Source organism: Alosa sapidissima, chromosome 1, assembly GCF_018492685.1.
Source record: "Alosa sapidissima isolate fAloSap1 chromosome 1, fAloSap1.pri, whole genome shotgun sequence".
Lineage (NCBI taxonomy): Eukaryota > Metazoa > Chordata > Actinopteri > Clupeiformes > Clupeidae > Alosa > Alosa sapidissima.
The window spans coordinates 39,589,599-39,611,248 of record NC_055957.1 but is presented as its reverse complement, the minus strand read 5'-3'; the positions used below and the strand labels follow the sequence as shown (position 1 = coordinate 39,611,248).

At 42.7% G+C, this 21,650-nt stretch overlaps 1 protein-coding gene across 2 annotated transcripts in view; it reads right to left on the bottom strand.

Moving 5' to 3' along the window:
* glra3 (glycine receptor, alpha 3) overlaps nt 1-4,464 on the bottom strand; it is a 64,928-nt gene extending 60,464 nt beyond the window's left edge. For both annotated transcript variants that reach the window (XM_042111091.1, XM_042111083.1), the window contains exon 1: nt 4,050-4,464. In XM_042111091.1, the coding sequence (XP_041967025.1) occupies nt 4,050-4,120 (71 nt within the window). In that variant the 5' untranslated portion in view covers nt 4,121-4,464. The remainder of the gene's footprint in view (nt 1-4,049) is intronic.
* Nucleotides 4,465-21,650: the final 17,186 nt, after the last annotated feature.

Here is a 21,650-nt window from a genome sequence, read left to right as displayed (position 1 = left end):
AAGTATAAGTATATATACTCTTTTGATCCCATGAGGGAAATTTGGTCTCTGCATTTATCCCAATCCATGAATGAAACACACTCAGCACACAGTGAGGTGAAGCACACACTAATCCCGGCGCAGTGAGCTGCCTGCAACAACAGCGGCGCTCGGGGAGCAGTGAGGGGTTGGGTGCCTTGCTCAAGGGCACTTCAGCCGTGCCTACTGGTCAGGGTTCGAACCGGCAACCCTCCGCTTACTAGTCCGAAGCGCTAACCAGTAGGCCACGGCTGCAGTCATACTTGTGTGTGTGTGGGGGGGGGTCTTTGAGCGTGTGTGTGTGAGTGTGTGCTTTGTGTGTGTGTGTGTGTGTGTGTGTGTGTGTGTGTAAGAGAGAGAGAGACAAAGAGAGAGAGAGAGATAGAGAGTGTGTGTATGTGTGTTTGTGGGGGGTGGCTTTGTGTGTGTGTGAGAGAGAGAGAGAGAGAGAGAGAGAGAGTGTGTGTGTGTGTGTGCATGTGTTTGCCCTGTTCTTTCAGTGCTTGACTGGCCTTAACAGCGCTGGCTGGCCCGTGCAGTGTTGAGAAACGTGCTGTTTACCTCAAAGATGACTGTTAATCCTCTGACTCAGCCACGTAGTGTACACATAAACACAGGTCCAGCTACACTGGACTTATCCCTCTGCCTCACACACAATGCTTCTTTATTTATTTATTAACATTTTGCCCACCGCTCAGAGGGTAGTCTTCCTGAGCTGCTTATTTGGGAGGGATGCTGTAGCACGCCTGATGGGTGGAAGATAGCTGGGCTCCCCTTATCTGGTTTGCATTGGCATCTGACACTCCAACTCACAGCTGTGCCAAGCTATGCCCTCAGGCTTTTTCCAGATTTATATTAGATTATAAAATGGGGCAAAAAATGAAATAAATATTGTGGGTAGTTGCATCACGGACAAAGCTTTTGCTCTTTATCCTCTCCCGTTAAATATTAATAGGTCAAACTGCTTTCTTACAAAGCACTCAGAACACCCTTGTGACTGCTGTTCAACAAGTGGTCATAGGATCAGAGAGCTTTAATCCTCAAAAGCATCCCATGGAAGACATTTTGTTCCCTAAAACCAATAAGTTGGTTTCTAATTGTAACTGATAAGAAACTTCAGAAAGAGGCAGATGCAAGATAATGGACTGGTAGGTTCAGAAGATATGAAATTTCCACTGGGGCCTATGACCAATCACTCATTCAGAGCACACTAGGCTCGACTTATGACCTTTTCGACTGAAGTTTCACTAGCTTCTCATGGTTATAAGAAATCTGAGCATAACTGTTTGTTGTGAGCCTCAGATGGCATTCTCTCTCGTGCATACCTAGGGTTGCCAACTTCCTCAGCCCCAAATGAGGGACACTTTCAGAGAAAACTTTTCAAAGAAAACTGTTTTATATTATTCAAATGATAATAATAACAAAATAATTTTGTTTTAAAATATTCATTTCTTAAGAAACACTACCGATTTGATGCTGTTTAACTTTATAAATGGTGCACTGCCACTTCACGAGCATCAACAGGTAGGCCTATTCGTAATATTTTGCCAGCTTCATTCAAATATAACCTATGGCTAGTCCACAAGCTCTAACATTGTTTGTTTGTTATAGCACAATATTAACAATGATAAGCATACTATGAATTTGGTATAAACAACCTTCATTTCTTTGGAAATAGAAACATGTAATGACATGAAGCTAGCTAGATAGTTTCTGTTTGCAATTAAAAGTGAATTATGAACCTGATATTAAAAGTGAATTATGAACTGGGTAACTCTGCAATCTCCTCTAGCGTTGTTTTTGTTGTCCTCATGATTTTCTGTTAAACGTTTCTTATATTAAAAAGGAGAAATCAATTATCAACAATGACAAGCCAGTTGGAACCTGCCACTCTCTCTCCATCTCATGCGTGCTCAGACGTTCCCAATTAAAACAAGTAGCATAATGTTCAAGTTAGATCTGCTGCATAATAGAGATTAAGAGAGGACCCAAAAAGTATCATCCTTATGTACGATGCTGTTGGTGCATTTTCACGTTGTAAACGTTCTCTAAGAAGAGTGAAAAGCAGTTTGCAGTAAAGCTACTCTAGCTAAATTGTGGTGCCCCCTCTGTCCCTTGGTGCCCTACATGCCAGATGCGTCTTGTGGTAGCCTACTATCGGCCATTGACGACTTGACAAGGCCGATGAGGCTTTGATTGACATTCAGAACTGGAGCTCTCCCTGACGGGACAAACCAAAATCACCCAAAATACAATGTCCTGGACAATTCGGGTCAGTTGGCAACCCTATGTCAGAGAAACATACAGATCGAAGAAAACGAAGGAGAATGAGAATCTGCCTCTTGAAAGAAACCGAGGTCTGGCTGGAAAGAGAAGAGTAAAGAAGGGAACCAGCTTGGCAGGCCTCGATTAAGTTCACTTACAACTTCGATGTTCTTCAGTCAACGGTTGCTTTGCCACTGTTGTTATTTGTCGGAGTTAGGTTCTGTAAACTTCAATTTCAGTGCTGCAGATGTAGGAGTACAGTAGCCTATTTGTTCGAACTGTATCACGAAACAGTTGCTTCCAGCAGCTGCGACGTGCTACCGACCAAACGGAAGTGGATTCTGCCTGACATCAGTAGGACAAATAGGGATGTTAACGTGCATATTCCTCTCAGACAAAACAGTGCCTCTCTTGTCTTCCCAGGTACAGCTGAATGTGTTATTTCTGCCTTTTACAATCTGGGGCCATTTTACGCGGTCTCATTCCTTTAAAAATGTTCTAGTAGGCAAACATTTTTTAGGCAAACTTTTATTTTCGCCTTAGGTCTGCATCAGGTGATACAGTATGTTATTGTGTCCAATGCCTATATGTCTCATGATCAGAATTCCGGCTGATGGCAAGTTGTGAAATAGCCAAAAAACGGCGTTGTATATGGGAGGATATCGTGTAGCCTACTGGAAACAAAGCGGTGTTTTTTTTCTTACTAATTGCCAATGCGGTAAGTTAGGCTACAACTACATGTTTAGTTGAAAAAGCGTAATATATCGTGGAACATGCTCTCTCTCTCTCTCTCTCTCTCTCTCTCTCTCTCTCTCTCTCTCTCTCTCTCTCTCTCTCACACACACACACACACACACACACACACACACACACTAAGCCGTTAATATTTTACTAGTCCCAATACTCCGCCATCCTAACATTTTATTACATAACTACATAGGCCTAACCCACATAGAGATAGAGGGAACCGTAATTGCACTCTAGACAGTCATCTCAGATGGATCAGATTACTATTGTCAAGTCAGTAAAACTGCACTGCTGCGTAATCCGTGACACCTGTGTGTAATATTTTGGAGAATTCCAATGCAATGGGGATTTCATAATAATTTAAAAATATTGTCAATAAAAGTTTACGCGTTAAAAAAATACTGTAGAATTTGAAGAGCGTGCGTTCAGTGACTGATAACCTGCTCCAGCTCAAGACAAATGTCACCTGTTACGCACAAAATAAAAACGTGCAAAACTTTGCCGCGATATGGATCAGCGTACATCAATGAAAATAGTGACCTGATCCATCCGACAAATAAGGGGATTGTGAGACAAAAGCCGAATTCAAACCAAACCGTTATCACGGACAGCTAAATGCGTTTTGAATGTATCACGTTTATCACGAACACATGGATGCATTTGATGGAGAACGTTCAAAATGTAACCCCCACTCACAGTCTCTTCGTATTTTGATAGAATGTACTATTTTCAAGAGGATATTCAATAAAAAGTCGTTTGCTGTGTCTGCTAAATGAATACATGTAATGTAAATGTTGTGTCCTTTATTGTACTACTTCCATTATTGGTCAGGTAACCATGTAGGCTATTACCTGGCAGTTTATGTTGCTTAGTGTAATTGTTTTGTTTTAAGGAAGATGCACTTTAAATGTTTGAATGAGGTATGTAAGCTACACAACACACATGGGCATTTCTAAAAAAAAACTCATACTTACCTAAAAATTCTCATTTTGAACGTTTGATGCGCTATGTGTTCTTACCTCATCATAACTGCTATTTCCCAGGCGAAGAATCCCCAAACTGCTACAGAATGCAGCCTTTTCCGAGTCATCTCCAAGCTTGAGTTGTACCGCTATACACCCCGGAAAGCCTCTGCTCTCTTCGCCTCTTGGGGTGTCAGGACTTCAGAACCCCGGACAGCGCTCCAGCGGTTTTCGCCACAATCCAAGAAGCGGCAGGTTGGTTGAGCTCGGTGAACACAGAGACATATCAGATCTGGAATTCCACATGTTCTAAAAAACTGACGCGCACATCATCAGTCGCTGTCATAAACGTGGCATCGATGACTGAAAGTGATGTACTCAACAAGCCTACTGACTTGGGAAAGAGAACATCCGCGGGATTGATTACATGAAGCAGCTTGAGCGTCTCTTTACATTCAGAAACATTTGAACGGTGTTTAGCAGCGAGGCATCATAAGCCCGCCCCAGATGCGCGTCTGAATGACAGAACATTCCTCCACTCCCTTGGTAAATAAGCAAGAACCAATGTATCTTAAATTAGACAACCACTTAGATTGCAGATGCATTTCCATGTAACCCGTTGAAAAAGCACTAGGCCTACGTTAAATTTGTGAGCAGATAATATTAACGGTCGTAACAGATGTGTTAAGTCGGTAAAAAAAGCACATTATCTTGTGGTTCCTCAACCTTAAAATATTCCGGTCGATTAAACTCGCGCACAAATAATTTAGTTCACATATTTTTTCTAAGCTATCATTTTTAAGTAGCGGGGCATTATTGACCTATTGCGCTATGTGTACCCTTTTAGCTATTATGTGAAAGATGCATTATAACAGAAATAATGTATGCTATTTAACAAACTGACGTTGTTTTTTTTCTCATAAGTAAGCACGTCTATCTATTAAGGAGCCCCAGAGGCGTCATTGCAAGATTTTTTGCATATCGAGAGAACCTGCGCTCTCGATTTAGTTAAATGAGCACACGATTTAGTAAAACGAGCGCACGTTTTCTCCATATACAACAAAAACAATCTCTATGAGAACTCCCGTGCTCCCTAATATCACTGAAGGAGTATGATATGGCCTAAGTTGGTAGGGGCCGGTGTGAGAGACAATCTACGCAAATATTTATCAGACGCGCTCTGTTCCCAGAACTGTGGTGGTCCGAGCGCCATCCGGGACTCTGCAATCAGCCGATAAGCCTGACGGGCACACTCACAAACAGTTCACCCTGCCAAGCTTCCTTTCATTTGCCTTGATAGTGCTGGCCAGGTATGTTTGAAATTCTCCTGATCATTTAAATGTCAGTATATTTTCACTGTACCTATATCGGACTCAAAAGACATGTTATGCGCTGGGTAACATGTTATGCGCTGCAACACCCAATAAGCTTTAGAAATTGTAGGCTACCCTTGTGCAACTGTCACAGACTGTGTGACGTCTGCAGGTATAAGCAAATATTTATTGCTAAGGGTCAACGTCTGACATACAGTATGTCACGACCACAAGTGCATTCGCTTCCATATGAAAATACCCACTGCACACCTAAATGCTCACTGTGTGTGTGTGTGTGTGTGTTGGGAGTGGGTTGGAGTTGCATGTCATGTAGCTAAGGTTACGTAGTGGTGTACTCTACGTGATACGCAGGACTGCACAGTATACCCACTTAAAAAGCACCATCTCAGTATACCCAAAATAGGCAAGGATATGTATTAACATTTGGGGTTGATCACAGTATACCCACTACAGCTACTACATCACAGTATATCCACTACAGCTAACTAGACTACACCACTGAGGTCAACTCAACTCAATTACACTCAAACACACACACACACAGGGGTGGCTAAATCATTGTCTCACATTGCTTTTTTTTATCTTGAGAATGAATCATTGATACCGTCCTGAATATTGGTCTAGGCTTTGTCAGTAGGATTTCTGAGAGATGATATGCAATGATATCAAGCATGACTGCTGTGTGTAAGCCGATAACAACACTGTCACTCTGCTGTTAATCTGACCCAACACAGTTGCAACCCATAGTAATCCAAGTGTGTCCAAATTACTGTTTGATGAAGCTATCTCAATAATACAGTGGCCCACAGCACAAAGTGCAGGAAATCACTTCCACATGCAAAGATCACACAGTTTCATGTCTATTGACTCCAATTATGGTTTTATGGTAAGCTGCTATAAATCTTTGGGAAGGGCGTGAGAGTTGCTGATGGGAGGAGAGGAATGAGACTTTGTCAAAATGCCCCGTGCCGTAATGGATCCTTCCCTTTCCTCATTGGCTCTTGGTTCTGTGACTAATCAGCAGGGGAGGCATGCATTTGGGTGACCATGTGAAACACCACACTCAGATTTCCTGGTGAAGACGCTGTTTGTTGCACCATAGATGTAGTTCACCAGGCAGCTGCATAGTGGCTGGTAATTATGGATTCAGTTGTTGCTATCCAGGTTGTTGGTTGCTCATAGGTTGTAGTGTGACTGACTCCCTCATTTGCTTTGATCATGTAACGCACATATAATAGCTCATGAAAAAATGCTAACGCTCTAGTTTGCAATCCTCCTCTCTTTCTCTTTGAGCATCACACAACAGACTGCATGTGGAGTAACACAAGGATCCCTCCCCATCTCCCTCCCAGCCTCTCACTGTATTAAGCTCTGGGGGTAGTGGAGTGGTATGCTAATTTGGGGAACTTCACAGTAATGATAATTTCCTTGTGCTCTTGCCAGAGGGAAGTGCTGCGGATGCATCAAATGGGTCACACCAGCGATGAAACAAGCTCCGCATCCCAGCTGGATTCATCACAGAGATTTCAAGACAATCGACATGTCACCCTCCCTCACCCAGCTTTGGACATGAGCACAGAGATCATCCTGGACACCAGCATATCAGAACCACCTGGACAGGTGTGCTGAGAAGACATGGATGAAGAGAAGGAGGGGGCGGGGGCAAAGAGGAAAAGGTTGTATGAGGGCAAGAGAAAAAGAGATGAGAAGAGAAAAGAAGGGATTGTGTTTTAATAAGAGGAATAGCTTGGGGGATGCCTATGTGAAAGATATACAGAATATGAAATGCCCCTTGCTTTAAGAAAATTGTAGAGAGGGAATGTGGTAGATCAGTGTTTCTCAAACTTTTTCAGACGAAGGACCACTTAACCAATAAAATAGAAACGCACGGACCACCTAAAAAAAAGATTAGACCTACTTCAACAGTATATAAGCCTACACAATAGAACCACCTTGCTTATTGTTTTGGCTCCTTGCTTATTGTGTCAGAGGACTCTTATGATTTAAACTGGCATATCTTAGACAGTGTTGCAGAACTGTTTGGATTTACATACAAGTTGGTTCAATATTGCAAACAACTCATCTATATTATATTTTACCACGTCTGCTCACGGACCACTTAGGATAGCTTGCGGACCACCAGTGGTCCCCGGACCACACTTTGAGAAACACTGTGGTAGATGACAGGAGGAAAAGAAGGACTGAAAGAGGGCAGGAGGTGGAAGTTAGGGAAGAAATGAGTGGTGCCATGTGAGCTTTTTGAGTTCCTTTCCACCAGAAGTGTTTAACTGTGAAGTGGAGTGTTGTGTGTGGACTTGCTGGAGTGTTGGCCACAGACTCTGAGTGGGACACTGTGAGGTCAGTGATCAGAGAGACTGGGTGGAGTGGAGCAAGAGGGACTGGGACAGGATGCTAAAGAAAACCATTACAGCATAAGACCATTACAGCACAAGAATAGCAATATGAGATGTGAAAGGTAGTGTGTTATTTTCTGAAGGATTTCTTTTTTACTGTGGTGTGGTGCTCGTTAGCATGAAAGCAGCGCCATATTTTTGTCAGTTTTATTTAGAAAATATGTTCTCTTTTAACAACAGGAATGCTGTTGAATAATGGAACAGCTGAAATCAGAGTAAGTCATTTTCGAGGTTGCTCTGAATTTGTGTTGCTGGATTCGTTGCTCTCATCTTGACGCCAGGGGATGCATAGTTATAGTTTATTTAAAGAAATATCACGTGCAACACTGTTTGGTGCTAAGACTAAACTGATGGCCTCCCACAGCCTTTTAAATGTGAAACCCCCTGAGCCATATTTAACGTACACTATATTTCAATCCTGTGCCAGGCAGAATTATCAAAACACACACTGAAAACATCTGCCTTTGTATGAGCAGCATATCGAATGTTATATCCCTAAAGTTTGAATGACTTATGTATGAACCAGAGAAGCAGTGTTCTTAAAAAGACAACCCTAAAGGTCCAAAAAATGTGACTCACACGTGCATCTTATAGGCATTCGTAGAAGTCATAATACAACCCTTGAGATTTGGCAGGCGCGCTAACAACTGCGAGCTAAATTCATAATATGTTTGTGAGTGGCTTGGTTCAGACAGCCTGACTAACTTCTCTTGACTCCGCCTGGCAGCTTAATCCCCATTGTTTTGCACTGCAGTGCCGCCACCTTCTCTCAGCCTGGCGCGGGAAACTGGAATTGTCTCAAACATCCTAATCTGGGGGAGAAGAATGAATACATGCACTGCCTAACAAGATAACGGTCCCAGCTGTTGTCTTGTTATCACATTGATGCGCATGGGATTTGCATCTGCTGCAGATGTTCCTGTACACGCACCCGCTCCTCCGCTCAGCCACAGTGAGCATACAATATATATATATATATATATATATATATATATATATATATATATATATAATGTATAACAAAGGGAAATTATTTCAACAATGCTTGATTAGCAACGATGATGCCTCAGGGACTAGTGGGGGCTCAGGACATGCCATGGGTCTCTTCTGCCAAAGCTCCCGTTCCGACTCCCTTCAACTCTCACAGTGACTTCACGTGGAGATGTTGCCCATATCTGGCAGTGGCGGAAACCATCGTGGGGGAATTCATTCAGCAGAGAGAGCATGGCTTGCCTTGCCATTACGTAACATTCGGCTGAATGACTAAGTGGCTTGTTCATAAGGGGTGTGAGTGTGTTGCTAAGAAATTGATTGCACTCCTAGAAACCAATACAGAACACATATACTACATGTTACAAGGCATATACTACATGCCTTGTCATAATTACTCTTATTGTAGCCAATCATGCAGATGTCATGGGTTATCCTTTTCAACAGTTGATTAAACATTCCTAACCTAATGTCACCAGTCTGCTTATAATAGGAGACATACTACAGTATTCATGATATGTAAATAATGATGTAAGACAGTGAATCAAATGCATTCATACACCAAGAAGCACACACATATTCTGTGGTCTTTGTGACTCAGGAGAACCACCCCACCCCCACCCCCCTCTTCCCTTTCCCCCACCGATGAGATCAAACACAATCTTACGGGAAAGGCTTTCTAATGTAATCATATTTTAACCAATCTTATTAATCCTGTTCAACATACACACACACACACACACACATCTTATATATGATCTGTATTTCATTTTTTGAGAGTCAGAGTAATGTGAGTTGGTTGTAGTGCCTGCAGGGGTGCTTGACATGCAAGGCAACATGCTCCAGCACACACGCATGTGCATGAGGAGGAATTAGGAGACAGGCAGAGTCACGCGATGGACATGCCACGCACTCTCACCCTGCGCAGCAGACCTTTGTTTCCTCCACAAATGAAATTGGATGATAAAGAGAGAGAGAATATAAATGATACCATAAGCCTTTGTGCAACAGCCTGAGAGAATAACGCTTTTAACTGGGTTCAGTCTATCACCACTTTCATGTTGTTCAAGCTGTATGTGTTTTGAATTGCGTTATTTTCTTTTCCAATCCCATTATGGCCAGAAATAGCGTGTTTAATGGACGCGTTGGTTATATGAGGAGCCTGCGATCTTCAAAGCAACGCTCCACCATGAGGCCTTCACAGGAAAATATTGGGCAGGGGAAGGAATAGAGAAAACTGCTTGGTCCCTGTGTGTGTGTGTGTGTGTGTGTGTGTGTGTCTCTGTGTGAGGTGCGTGTGTGTGTGTTTGTGTGTGATGCATGTGTGTGTGTGTACGTGTGAGATGCATGGATACTCTTGTGCTCAATTCATCCCCATCTGTATTTTTAAATGTATCTCTTTTGATTTCCTGTGCACGTATGCCTTTGGCTTCATTATCAGCTGTGCACCTGTGCCTGTGCTGTATGTGTCTGTGTAGTATGTATGTGTCTGTGTCTGTGTGTTAGATCTTCTAAAGCGCCATGAATACAGAGAGGAGATGAGCACTGACCTCCATGTCCTTTCCTTCCACTTCACTAACCTGAGAGCTTATAGGGGAGAAGAGAGAAACGTGTATTGAGTAGCTGTTCTGCTCTCCCATCATCTGCCGGTGTCAGGTGAGCTGCAGAGGTGCTGGGAGTGTGGGCCAGGTCTGTTTAGCAGTGATCTGGGAGTGTGGGCCAGGTCTGTGTAGCACAGAGTTTCCGCTAGAAAAAAATGGTGCCGGTATCCTATTATCCCTTCTTAATTAGTCAAATTTAGGAAAACTGGAGACCGGCTATGTAGCTTAAAGAATGACATAATCAGGCTGTATAGAATGCAACATGTTCATTAGCCCAACTTAAACATGCCTAACAAGATCTAGCCAGTATCTTTTCATGGACAGCAAGAGTCGTTGTTTTAAAAAGGCTACGTTGTTTGTTGCTGCTACCCACGTTATCTCCAGTGGTGACTGTTTAACTTAGACAGATGCGCACACACAAGAATGAGCGCTCACACCACTACCCCCTAATGCTATGCCTCTTTATTTGATAACAATAAATTAAGAAATGTTTCCTATTCTGGGAAATGTTTAGTTTTTTATCTCTTTCAGCCGCGGTTCAATGATACCGTAATTGTGCCAGAAATTATCCGCGGACCAGTAATCGCCTCGTCGAGGAGGCCCTAACCCTGCAGATCATAGACAGAGAATGCATAGGCCTACTGTATGCTTTGGGTAAAGAACACTTTGCATGTCCAGTGTACACGGAGAATGACAGTGTCTTGGAGCGGCCGCACCCCCCGCAACTCCACTTCCAATGTCACTGATTCCGACAGATACGCCCGACACTTATGCTTTTTATCTGGTGGTGGTGGAGTTGACCGGACATCTGAGGCTTCAGACGTTACCAATTTATCATCATCCATCGCGTCTGGCCTCTTTTAAAGGCTCTGCCTGGGCCTGGCCATGTTTGAACCGCCTCACTCATTTGTTCGTTGTTTAACATGGACGTTTTAAGCGTGCGCTTCCTATTTGAAATGCAGCAGGCTATGCGTGTTGTTTAATAGCTTTTCAAACGATAGAGCCTGTTCATTTAAAAACATAGCCAGAGGACGTATAATATAGGCTTACATATTAAGTCTTATTGTCAAATTCAGATTGCTTTAGGGGACGGGATTATTAGCCAATTTCAATCGGACAATTTGCCCGGAGAGATTTAATTTTGTCGGACATTGCATTTTTTTTTCGGCCAATGTCCGGTAATTACCGGACAACGGAAACCCTGGTGTAGCAGTGATCTGGGAGTGTGGGCCAGGTCTGTGTAGCAGTGATCTGCTCACCAAGGCGCTGACATCTGCTCCTCTGCTGAGGCCACCTGACTCGCTTTTCAAGAAGAGCTCAGAATTGCATGATCCAATGACTTGCTGCCTGCCTCAGTCTGAGCCAGGTCTCAAAAATATAATTGCCTACTTTTGACATTTTATTTCATCACATGGTTTCATATTCATTATAGACTCTTAGTATGTTATTTACATCGCTTAATTAGTGAGATATGTAGTAAAGGTTTATAGTAGAAGTTGTTTACTGAACAGTTCACTGAATTGACCATGAATATGGTTCAACTCTTTTTGTGTGTGTGTGTGTGTGTGTGTTTGTGTGTTTTAAACAGTTTGGCAGTTTATGTTAAGTTCCCAGACCATTGCCTCCAGGCCTCGAACACATGCACGACACACAGCCACAAACATATGAAAGCACACGCGTTCACGGAGGCAATGCGTTTGTGCTCTTTCTGAGCAGTGGATGCACTTTTGTTATAAATGACTATGGCTCTTACATAATCACATTATGCAGTCAAATTCCACTTCTTAAGTATCATTTAAAGGTCTCGAGATTCATCATTCATGTTGCTCCAGAAGTCCCACACATCTCTAATGAGACGGGCATGAATAAGAAATGCTTTGGTACAACACTTTTAAATATGCAGCAGCGCAGCCTCATGCAGATGTTTTGCAGTAATGGATTGGGTTTTAAAAGCTAAGCCAGAGAGGGCTGGGTGTTACAGAGTCCTGAAATATCACACAAAAATGTATACTGTATATCTAAAAGCACCTTTAGTGCATGAGCTGGGGAAAGGATGTGACAGAAAAGGGTGTCAAACAGATTCTCAGTATTTCTAAGTGTCATCTATTGTACACTGCATTAAGCCATAGGTCTCAGCCTCTTGGTTTTGAGCTTAAGCATCCAACTTTCCATTCTCTTTTTTAGAATCCACTCAAGGATTTACTGAAGACCAAATCTCAGCCCCAAGCTACTCAGAATATTTGAATATTTCAAAAAGTTCACTGTGTTCATATTTAAATACTGCATTGGCCTATTTGGTGCTTTCTTTCCTGTCCCCGTTCATCCAAGTCTGTTGTTCAGGCATGTTCTTAATGTGATTGAAGCAGAAATACAGTCCTGAAATTGCTTGCATAAATATTTATGTTTTATAATTAACAAGTAGAAAGAGCATTGCAAGCTTGGGTTACTCTCAATTAATTTTAAATTGAAGTGCTTTTATTGAGAGGGGTTTATTTCCAATATGTAATTGTAAAGTTTTGTTGCATTCATTTGAAATAAATGAATAATTCATGTTTAGTGGTAGTAATAATATAATAATGTTGGCAATAAAGTGGCTAGGATTCTAACCCAGTGGCGAAGGATTCTAACCCAGACATGGCGAAGAAATAAGTGTTTGTGCTTTGAGGGCATGATGTTCAACAACTCTTTTACTCACTGTTTAATTACATGCAGGGCTTGAAAACGAAATTATTTTTCAAACGTTCCGTTCCGAACGGTTCAGGTAGGCCTATGTTTAACGTTTTCGTTCTTGCATGCGTTCCGCCACCAACATATCGGTCCTGAACCGGTTCGGAACGCAAAATATCGTTCGTTCTTAAAGTTCCGGCAGTGTTTGGCGGGCCTATCAAGTCTATTTTTGTGAACTTTACCTTAGAATAGACGTACTCATTATTTCCCCTTGATTTAGCCTATACCGTAGCTATGCCCAAAAAAAATAAATCACAGGCGGCATCCAAAAACATTCAGATGTGCTATCCATCCCATAGCCTACAGACTTACTGTAAGCCTAACCTATGCCTATAAATAATTTATTATCAAAAATATTTCTGGATACGTGCTAAACTCCTTACCTGGTTTTATCCATATGGATTTCTTCAAAGGCTTGCGCTATAATTTCCAACCTGTCTGTTGCTAACAAGGCCTATCTCAAATTTCCCGTTTAACTCTTCTACATAGAATAGGCTATAATTGCGCAAACATTTCAAATCCCGACTTTAAAACGACAAGGCGTGGACAGGCAAAATAGGCTATTACGCATAGGCTACAAACAATTTCCAAATAAGTTTCAGTAGCCTACGCTACGAGCTGGCCTAAGATCTGAAGTGGCAGACGGATAGGTAGGCCTAGTTGGCTACATAGCGGCTTGTTAGCTCACATTGTAGTGTATATGCGGGCTTGTTTTTCGCACAACCGGAAATAGTCTCCCTGACATAGGATATGCTTTTGTGAAATTTTATAAAATATATAGAGAACGAAAAAAAAAACGTTATTAACCGGTTTTGTGGATTTCAGAATAACGTTTCTGTTCCGGAACAGTTGACCATTTTGTTTTCGTTTCCGTTTCTGCTCCTCGTAAAATTCCGTAAAATTCCGTTCGTTTTCGGTTTTCGTTTTCGTTCCTTGAACCGGTTCGGAGCCCTGATTACATGTCTAATATCTAAGTTTTGGCCATGGACATACGGATAAGATAAGATAAAGATTAAGATTACTTTATTGTTCAGATGTTTGCCATTGTGTTCTGGTGTGAAATTGTCCAATGGGATTCCTTGTGTTTTGCCTTTCTCTCAGTTTCTCTCGGGTAAAACTATACTGTTGTGCACAGTGAGTACAGCCTATGATGGTGTGCTGTAGGCATGTGTACATTGTTTGTGTGGGATTTGTGGTGACAGCAGGTATAGGTGAAGGCCTGTCAGAGGGTTATTTTACGGTTACAGTTGTCACTCATGTCACGTCATCCAACAACTCACGGATATCTCGCCGAGGACATCACATTCTCTCATATTCTCTTCCTTCAATGACCAATGTCGCAACTGAATAGTATTGACAGCTCTGTGGCCAAGATTTTATGACATGGGTTTGCTATCGGCCAGGCTGCAGTGTGCCACCAAATTGGATGGGTGAAGCCTTTAGAGGCACTGAGAGATGAGTTACAGATTGGATGGGTGAAGCCTTTAGAGGCACTGAGAGATGAGTTACAGATTGGATGGGTGAAGCCTTTAGAGGCACTGAGAGATGAGTGAAGCCTTTAGAGGCACTGAGAGATGAGTTACAGATTTAATGGGTGAAGCCTTTAGAGGCACTGAGAGATGAGTTACAGATTGGATGGGTGAAGCCTTAGAGGCACTGAGAGATGAGTGAAGCCTTTAGAGGCACTGAGAGATGAGTTACAGATTTAATGGGCTGCCTCTGTCCTACAATTCTCCATTTATCTCACTCCGCTGAAATGCTCCTTAGTAGTCGTGTAATATCACGTTCATGTCACCTCCACCTGCCAGTGATTTTGGGGGGAAATATAATGGTGCTTCAGCACCTTGGTAACATTAGCTCAAATGTGCAAATGGTGTGCAGTCATTTCCGACACACTTTCATCTGTGGTCGTCACCACATGAGAGGGTTTACTGGATTCCAGTTGGCCTGCCACATCAAGCACCCCTACAGCGTCCGCCGGATTAGCACGCTGAAATATGCATTAGTTACGATACGACTGCTGCCCAACTAAATCCCAGCCTATAAAGACATGTAAGTGTGTGTGTGCTTATGTGTGTGTGTGTGTGTGTGTGTGCGTACGTGTGTGTGTGTGCACATATGTGTGTGGGTGTGTCTGTGTGTATGTAGCTCTAGTATACTCTTTAGCTCTAGTACTGCTTATTTTTAACCCCATAGGTGGGGGGAATGTTCTGAATATTCTCATAATTGTCTACCACTTCCTCATGTTGCCAGATTAAATAAAACATATGTAAGGAAGCAGAATTATTTATGGGGCTACATTGAGTCGAACTAAATCTAATAAGGTTTTCAGCTTTTCTGTTGAATACAGGTAGACCCTGCAAGTGATTGAAGTGAGTAGAATTGCAATTCCAGGGGAGAGGAACCTTGAATTTGATTAGCCTGCCCGGAACTGTGTTTAATCTTGGATCAAGTTATGCTCAACCAATCTCACACTGTAGCATTAAAAATGTAAGCTGTGGCAAGCAAATGTCATGCAATAACAGTTAGTCATACAATTCCCATGAAACTGCTGTGGTGGACTTCTCAGTTATCTTTTAATTGGACAGTTAGAAAGATGAAATGTACTGCATGTGTGTGTGTGTGTGTTTAAGAAATGGACTGTACATATCACCACACCAGTAGCAAGATGGTCATACCTGTATAATGGTGTGTGCAACCTCTCTAAACTGACAGCTTATAAAATACAGTTAGCAAGCTAAGACATGGAAAAGAGAACGATAAACAGAGACAACCGCTCATCCCCCCCCCCCCCCCCCACCCCTAGAGACTACGTAGTCTTGATAGACTACGAAACACTTGAAAAAACGGTACAGAATCTCAGCCCTTCCACATGTGTCTTAGACACTCTGCCTACCAATTTCTTCAAAACTGTTTTTCACCTCATAGCGGCGGATGTCCTTCAAATTGTAAATGTATCATTGCTGTCTGGCACTTTTCCTAAGTCACTGAAAACAGCTGTTGTAAAGCCACTTCTCAAGAAGAATAACCTGGATGCCTCCATGCTAAACAATTACAGGCCCATATCCAATCTACCTTTTATTGGCAAAATTATTGAAAAAGTAGTCTTTAATCAATTAACCACCTTCCTAACATCAAATGGGTATTTTGATTACTTTCAGTCTGGTTTTCGGGCAAATCACAGCACTGAAACAGCTCTCATTAAAGTTTCCAATGACATACGCCTCAACACAGATTCAGGTAAAACATCAGTCCTAGTGCTACTGGACCTTAGTGCAGCATTTGACACTGTTGATCACAATATTTTACTACACAGACTAGAACACTGGGTTGGATTTACAGGCATAGTTATCAGCTGGCTAAAATCATATCTACAAGAAAGGAGCTTCTTTGTTGCCATCGGAAACTGTACCTCAACACCAACGTCCTTGACCTGTGGTGTTCCCCAGGGGTCGATCTTGGGGCCACTATTATTCAACCTCTATATGCTCCCACTTGGACAAATCATTCAAAATAATTTGATTTCATATCATAGCTATGCAGATGACACACAAATTTACTTAGCTCTATCACCAAACAACTATGGTCCTCTTGAATCTATGTGTCAGTGTATAGAACAAATCAACACCTGGATGTCTCAAAAATTTCTTCAGCTGAACAAAGAAAAAACTGAAGTAATTATATTTGGTAAAAATGAGGAAAGACTTAGGGTTGCCACTCTCCTTGACACAAAAGGGTTGAAGGCAAAGGATACTGTTAAAAACCTTGGTGTATTAATTGACAGTGATCTAAATTTCAACAGCCACATGAAAGCGATAACTAAATCAGCTTTTTACCACCTCAAAAATATTGTCAAACTCAGAGGGCTGATGTCAAAACATGACTTAGAAAAACTCATTCATGCATTTATCTCCAGCAGGGTTGATTACTGCAATGGACTGTTCACAGGCCTTCCTAAAAAGACTATTAAACAGCTTCAGGTGATACAAAATGCAGCAGCTAGGACTCTAACAAAAACTAAAAGAACTGACCACATTACTCCAATTCTTAAGTCCTTGCACTGGCTTCCAGTAAGTCACAGAATTGACTTTAAAGCACTATTGCTTGTTTATAAATCAGTAAATGGAGCAGGACCTAAATACTTGTCAGACATGCTTCAGCAGTACACACCTTCTCGTCCTCTCAGGTCCCAGGTGAAAAACCTGCTAGTAAAACCTACAGTTAGAACTAAACATGGTGAAGCAGCTTTTAGCTGCTATGCGGCTCAGCTGTGGAACCAACTTTCGGATGACATTAAAAAGGCCCCAACTGTAGCCAGTTTTAAATCTAGACTTAAGACCAAACTGTTCTCAGACGCTTTCTGCTAACTGTGCCGAGTTACAAATTCTGAATCTGCCTCGATAATTATTCTACTTTGTCTTTTATTACTTTTTTTACTACTTTTGCCTTTGTTTTTGCTTACTAATTATTCTTTATTTTTAAATGATTTTACCTTGTGTTTTATGTTTTCTTTTTATTATGATCTTTACCTTTTAACTATTCTTTGACTATATTGCCCTTCTATGCTTTTATTTGTTATTATCGTTTGGTTTTGTTTATGTAAAGCACATTGAATGACCTCTGTGTATGAAATGTGCTATATAAATAAACTTGACTTGACTTGACTTGATTTGACTAGAGGCTACGCCATTATGCCATCACTTAAACGAGATCAGAGACACCATTATAAAATTCATTTGGCTTAATTCACAACTATGAGTCAGACAAATAGAAGCTCAAGAGTGTGGGGTTCACTGGGCTCTGTGAAAACAAGAAGGTTCAGTGTGCTGACAGACACACCTGCAGTCTGGCCAATTGTGAGCATACCCACTGGGGGGTGGGGGGGGGGTCTATTTGCATGGCTCATGGACATAGGTGGGAGACCCATCTGTATGCCCATCTGTAAGACATGTTTAATTACATGTCTAATATCTATGTTTTGGCCATGGACATAAGATAAAGATTAAGATTACTTTATTGTTCAGATGTTTGCCATTGTGTTCTGGTGTGAAATTGTCCAATGGGATTCCTTGTGTTTTGCCTTTCTCTCAGTTTCTCTCGGGTAAAACTATACTGTTGTGCACAGTGAGTACAGCCTATGATGGTGTGCTGTAGGCATGTGTACATTGTTTGTGTGGGATTTGTGGTGACAGCAGGTATAGGTGAAGGCCTGTCAGAGGATTATTTTACGGTTACAGTTGTCACTCATATCACGTCCTCCAACAACTCACGGATATCTCGCCGAGGACATCACATTCTCTCATATTCTCTTCCTTCAATGACCAATGTCGCAGCTGAACAGTATTGACAGCTCTGTGGCCAATTGTGAGCATACCCACTGGGGGGTGGGGGGGTCTATTTGCATGGCTCATGGACATAGGTGGGAGACCCATCTGTATGCCCATAAGTGTGTGTGTGTGTATGTACAGTATGTGTGTGTGTGTGTGTGTGTATAGTATAGTATAAGTATATATACTCTTTTGATCCCGTGAGGGAAATTTGGTCTCTGCATTTATACCAATCCGTGAATTAGTGAAACACACTGCACACAGTGAACACACAGTGAGATGAAGCACACACTAATCCCGGCGCAGTGAGCTGCCTGCAACAACAGCGGCGCTCGGGGAGCAGTGAGGGGTTAGGTGCATTGCTCAAGGACACTTCAGCCATAGCCTACCAGTCGGGGTTCGAACCGGCAACCCTCCGGTTACAAGTCCGAAGTGCTACATGGGTGGGCCTGGTAGGCCACGTGTGTGTGTGTGTGTGTGTGTGTGTGTGTGTGTGTGTGTGTGTGTGTGTGTGTGTGTGTGTGTGTGTGTGTGTGTGTGTGTGTGTGTGTGTGTGTGTGTGTGTGTGTGTGTGTGTGTGTGTGTGTGTGTGTATATGCTTATCATGCAGAGGTCCTTTTCTGTTGGTGCCTGCAGGGCCAAAGTGAGGAAAACAAATAAACAACACGCTTATGAGTCTTTCATCATGAAACAACCCAGTCGACATACCACTGACACGTCAGGCCGATGACAAATACTGTACAAACAGCCTGTTGTTTCTCCTCACCGCTGTTGTCATGTTTATACTGTCAACACCAATCAGATTCTCACTCAGGTACTGAATCATTTCCTGACTCTTAATTGGAGTGCAGAGATGTGAGCATGAAAAAAAAGAAAATATATAGGGAGCAGTGCGCATTGGTTGCCAGGGGACTGGGTCTACAGTATGTGATTTAGTGCATTCTGCCATTGACAGTGACATGCCTATCAAGGGCTTTTTGATATATATGAGCAATACATGTCGCGGGCTTGAGCCCTCGGCACTTGAAATAACTAGCAAATCAAGCTCAGCGCTTTGGCACGACGGCAACACAAACAGTATGGGAGCATGAAGCAAAGAGGTTGGTGTTTGGGCTCTTCAAAATCTGTGTTTCCATATTCTTCTTAATATTAATAATATTCAACTCCTGTCTCGCTGTCATCTCCTTTCTTTCTGTCTGTCTCTGCATTTCTTCCCTGCTGTTTTGGCACATTAATTCTGCCCATGTCAGAGAGGTATGCCATTTTCCCAGTCTTTTCAGACAATGCTATGTTCAGTAAATGACCCGGGCCAGACATCCAGTGAAGTGAAGCAAAAGGGAGAAAAAAATGATGAGGGTTAGGAGCTTGTTTCAGATGAAACCTCTTAAAGGAGAAAGCACTGAACCATATCAGTTCTCCACCAAGTAAACCTTTTTTATCCCAGAGAACATGAAAAAGTCATATTGCAATTTGGGCACTAGAATTATATTGGATTCCTTCAGAATTGCATCTGGGTCCCCCTGGTACCTGAGGTCGATATGAAGCTGAAGAAAATCTGAAGCACTGAGGGGACGTGTGTGAAAGACAAGTGCTCATCAGGACGATATAACACAGATTTCTTTCTCAATATTTCCAGATATTCATGCTACTATTACTAACAGACGGTTTACAGAAACACCATGGAAGACCTGATATCTACGCCCTTGGTGTCAATATCCATGTAAACAGATGACACAAACTTTTCAATCGAAATTTTTTAATCGGAATGACAAAAAAAAAAACTATCCATGTAGACACACCACATGTAGCATTAGAATGTGTTTGAAGCTGTTATTTAAAGGTGTTGCTTTAATCAAATATGAGGATGAGTATCAGAGCAAAGGCAAAAACATTTGGGCAAATACAAAGGCAAAAACATTTGGGCAATACAGCCTGGCACATGAAGCCTTATTCTGTGGAGTGGAAATCTCACTGGCGTTTCCATCCAATATTCTACCTTTCTAAGAGTCAGCTTCAATCAGAGCAAAGGGGGCCTGAGTGGCAGAGGAGAGCAGAGGTGCCGGGCGCAGGGGAGCAGAGAGGCGTGTGTGTGTGTGTGTGTGTGTGAGAGAGTGTGTGTGTGTGTGTGTGTGCGCGTGTGTGTGTGTGTGTGTGTGTGTGTTTGAGAGAGAGAGTATGTGTGTGTGTGTGTGTGTGTGTGAGAGAGAGAGAAAGTATGTGTGCGTGTGTGCTTGTGTGTGTGTGTGTGAGAGAGAGAGTATGTGTGTGTGTGTGGTGTGTGTGTGCGTGCATGTGTGTGCATGTGTGCTTGTATGTGTGTTTGTGTGAGAGAGAGATCACAAGCCTCTGTCTCCCTCTCGGCGCCGTGGGCAGACCCACACAGCGTTGTTATCACAGGAGCGGATCAGCCTTCGCCCGCCTGCCCGCTGGCTGGCTGGCTGCAACGCTCGATGCATTCTGATTCGGACGAGAAGGGTCGAGAGAAGAGTGAGAGACGGGAGAATGGGCTGCTGAGAGCGAGACACACCTGGTGCGGAGCGGAGATGGAGGAGAACGTGGTGACACGCCAAGGTTGACTGTGTCTCGAAGAATCTGAGAAAGAATATAAAAAAAATTTTTTTTTTTGTTTGCTTTCATGAATGCGTCTGGCCTCTGACCTCTCTATTCAGTTCCAGAGAGATCAGATAATCACCATCATCATTTCAGCAGCAGGCGCCACACTTGCCAGGCCCATTTGTCTGCTGTGTGAGTATCTGTGATGAAAAGGAGGAAAAGGATTTTCAGGCAACTTGGTTGGCCTTGGTTGACTTCATTTCTAAAACAGACACTGTTAGTATACAGAGTATACAGACACTGTAACCTCTTACATCACCAAGTGCATCGATGATGTGACCCACACAAAAGACATCATCACTCGGGCCAACTGGAAGCCATGGCTGACAGGGGATGTCCTCAGGCTGCTGAGGGCCAGAGACAAAGCCTACAGAGCTGGGGATGAAGCTGGCATGAGAACAGCGAGAGCCAACCTGTCCCGTGGCATCAAGGAAGCAAAAAAGGAATACACTCTCAAGATAACCACCCACTTCAAAGACAGCAGGAACGCACAAAGCCTATGGCAGGGCATTCAGGCCCTCACGGACTACAAGCCCGCGCCACAGAGCTGTGAGAGCAACATCCCTCTGCTCAACAACCTGAACCGCTTCTTTGCTCGCTTTGAAGCACAAAACAGCACCTGCCCACAGAAGACCCATCCCCCTCTACATGA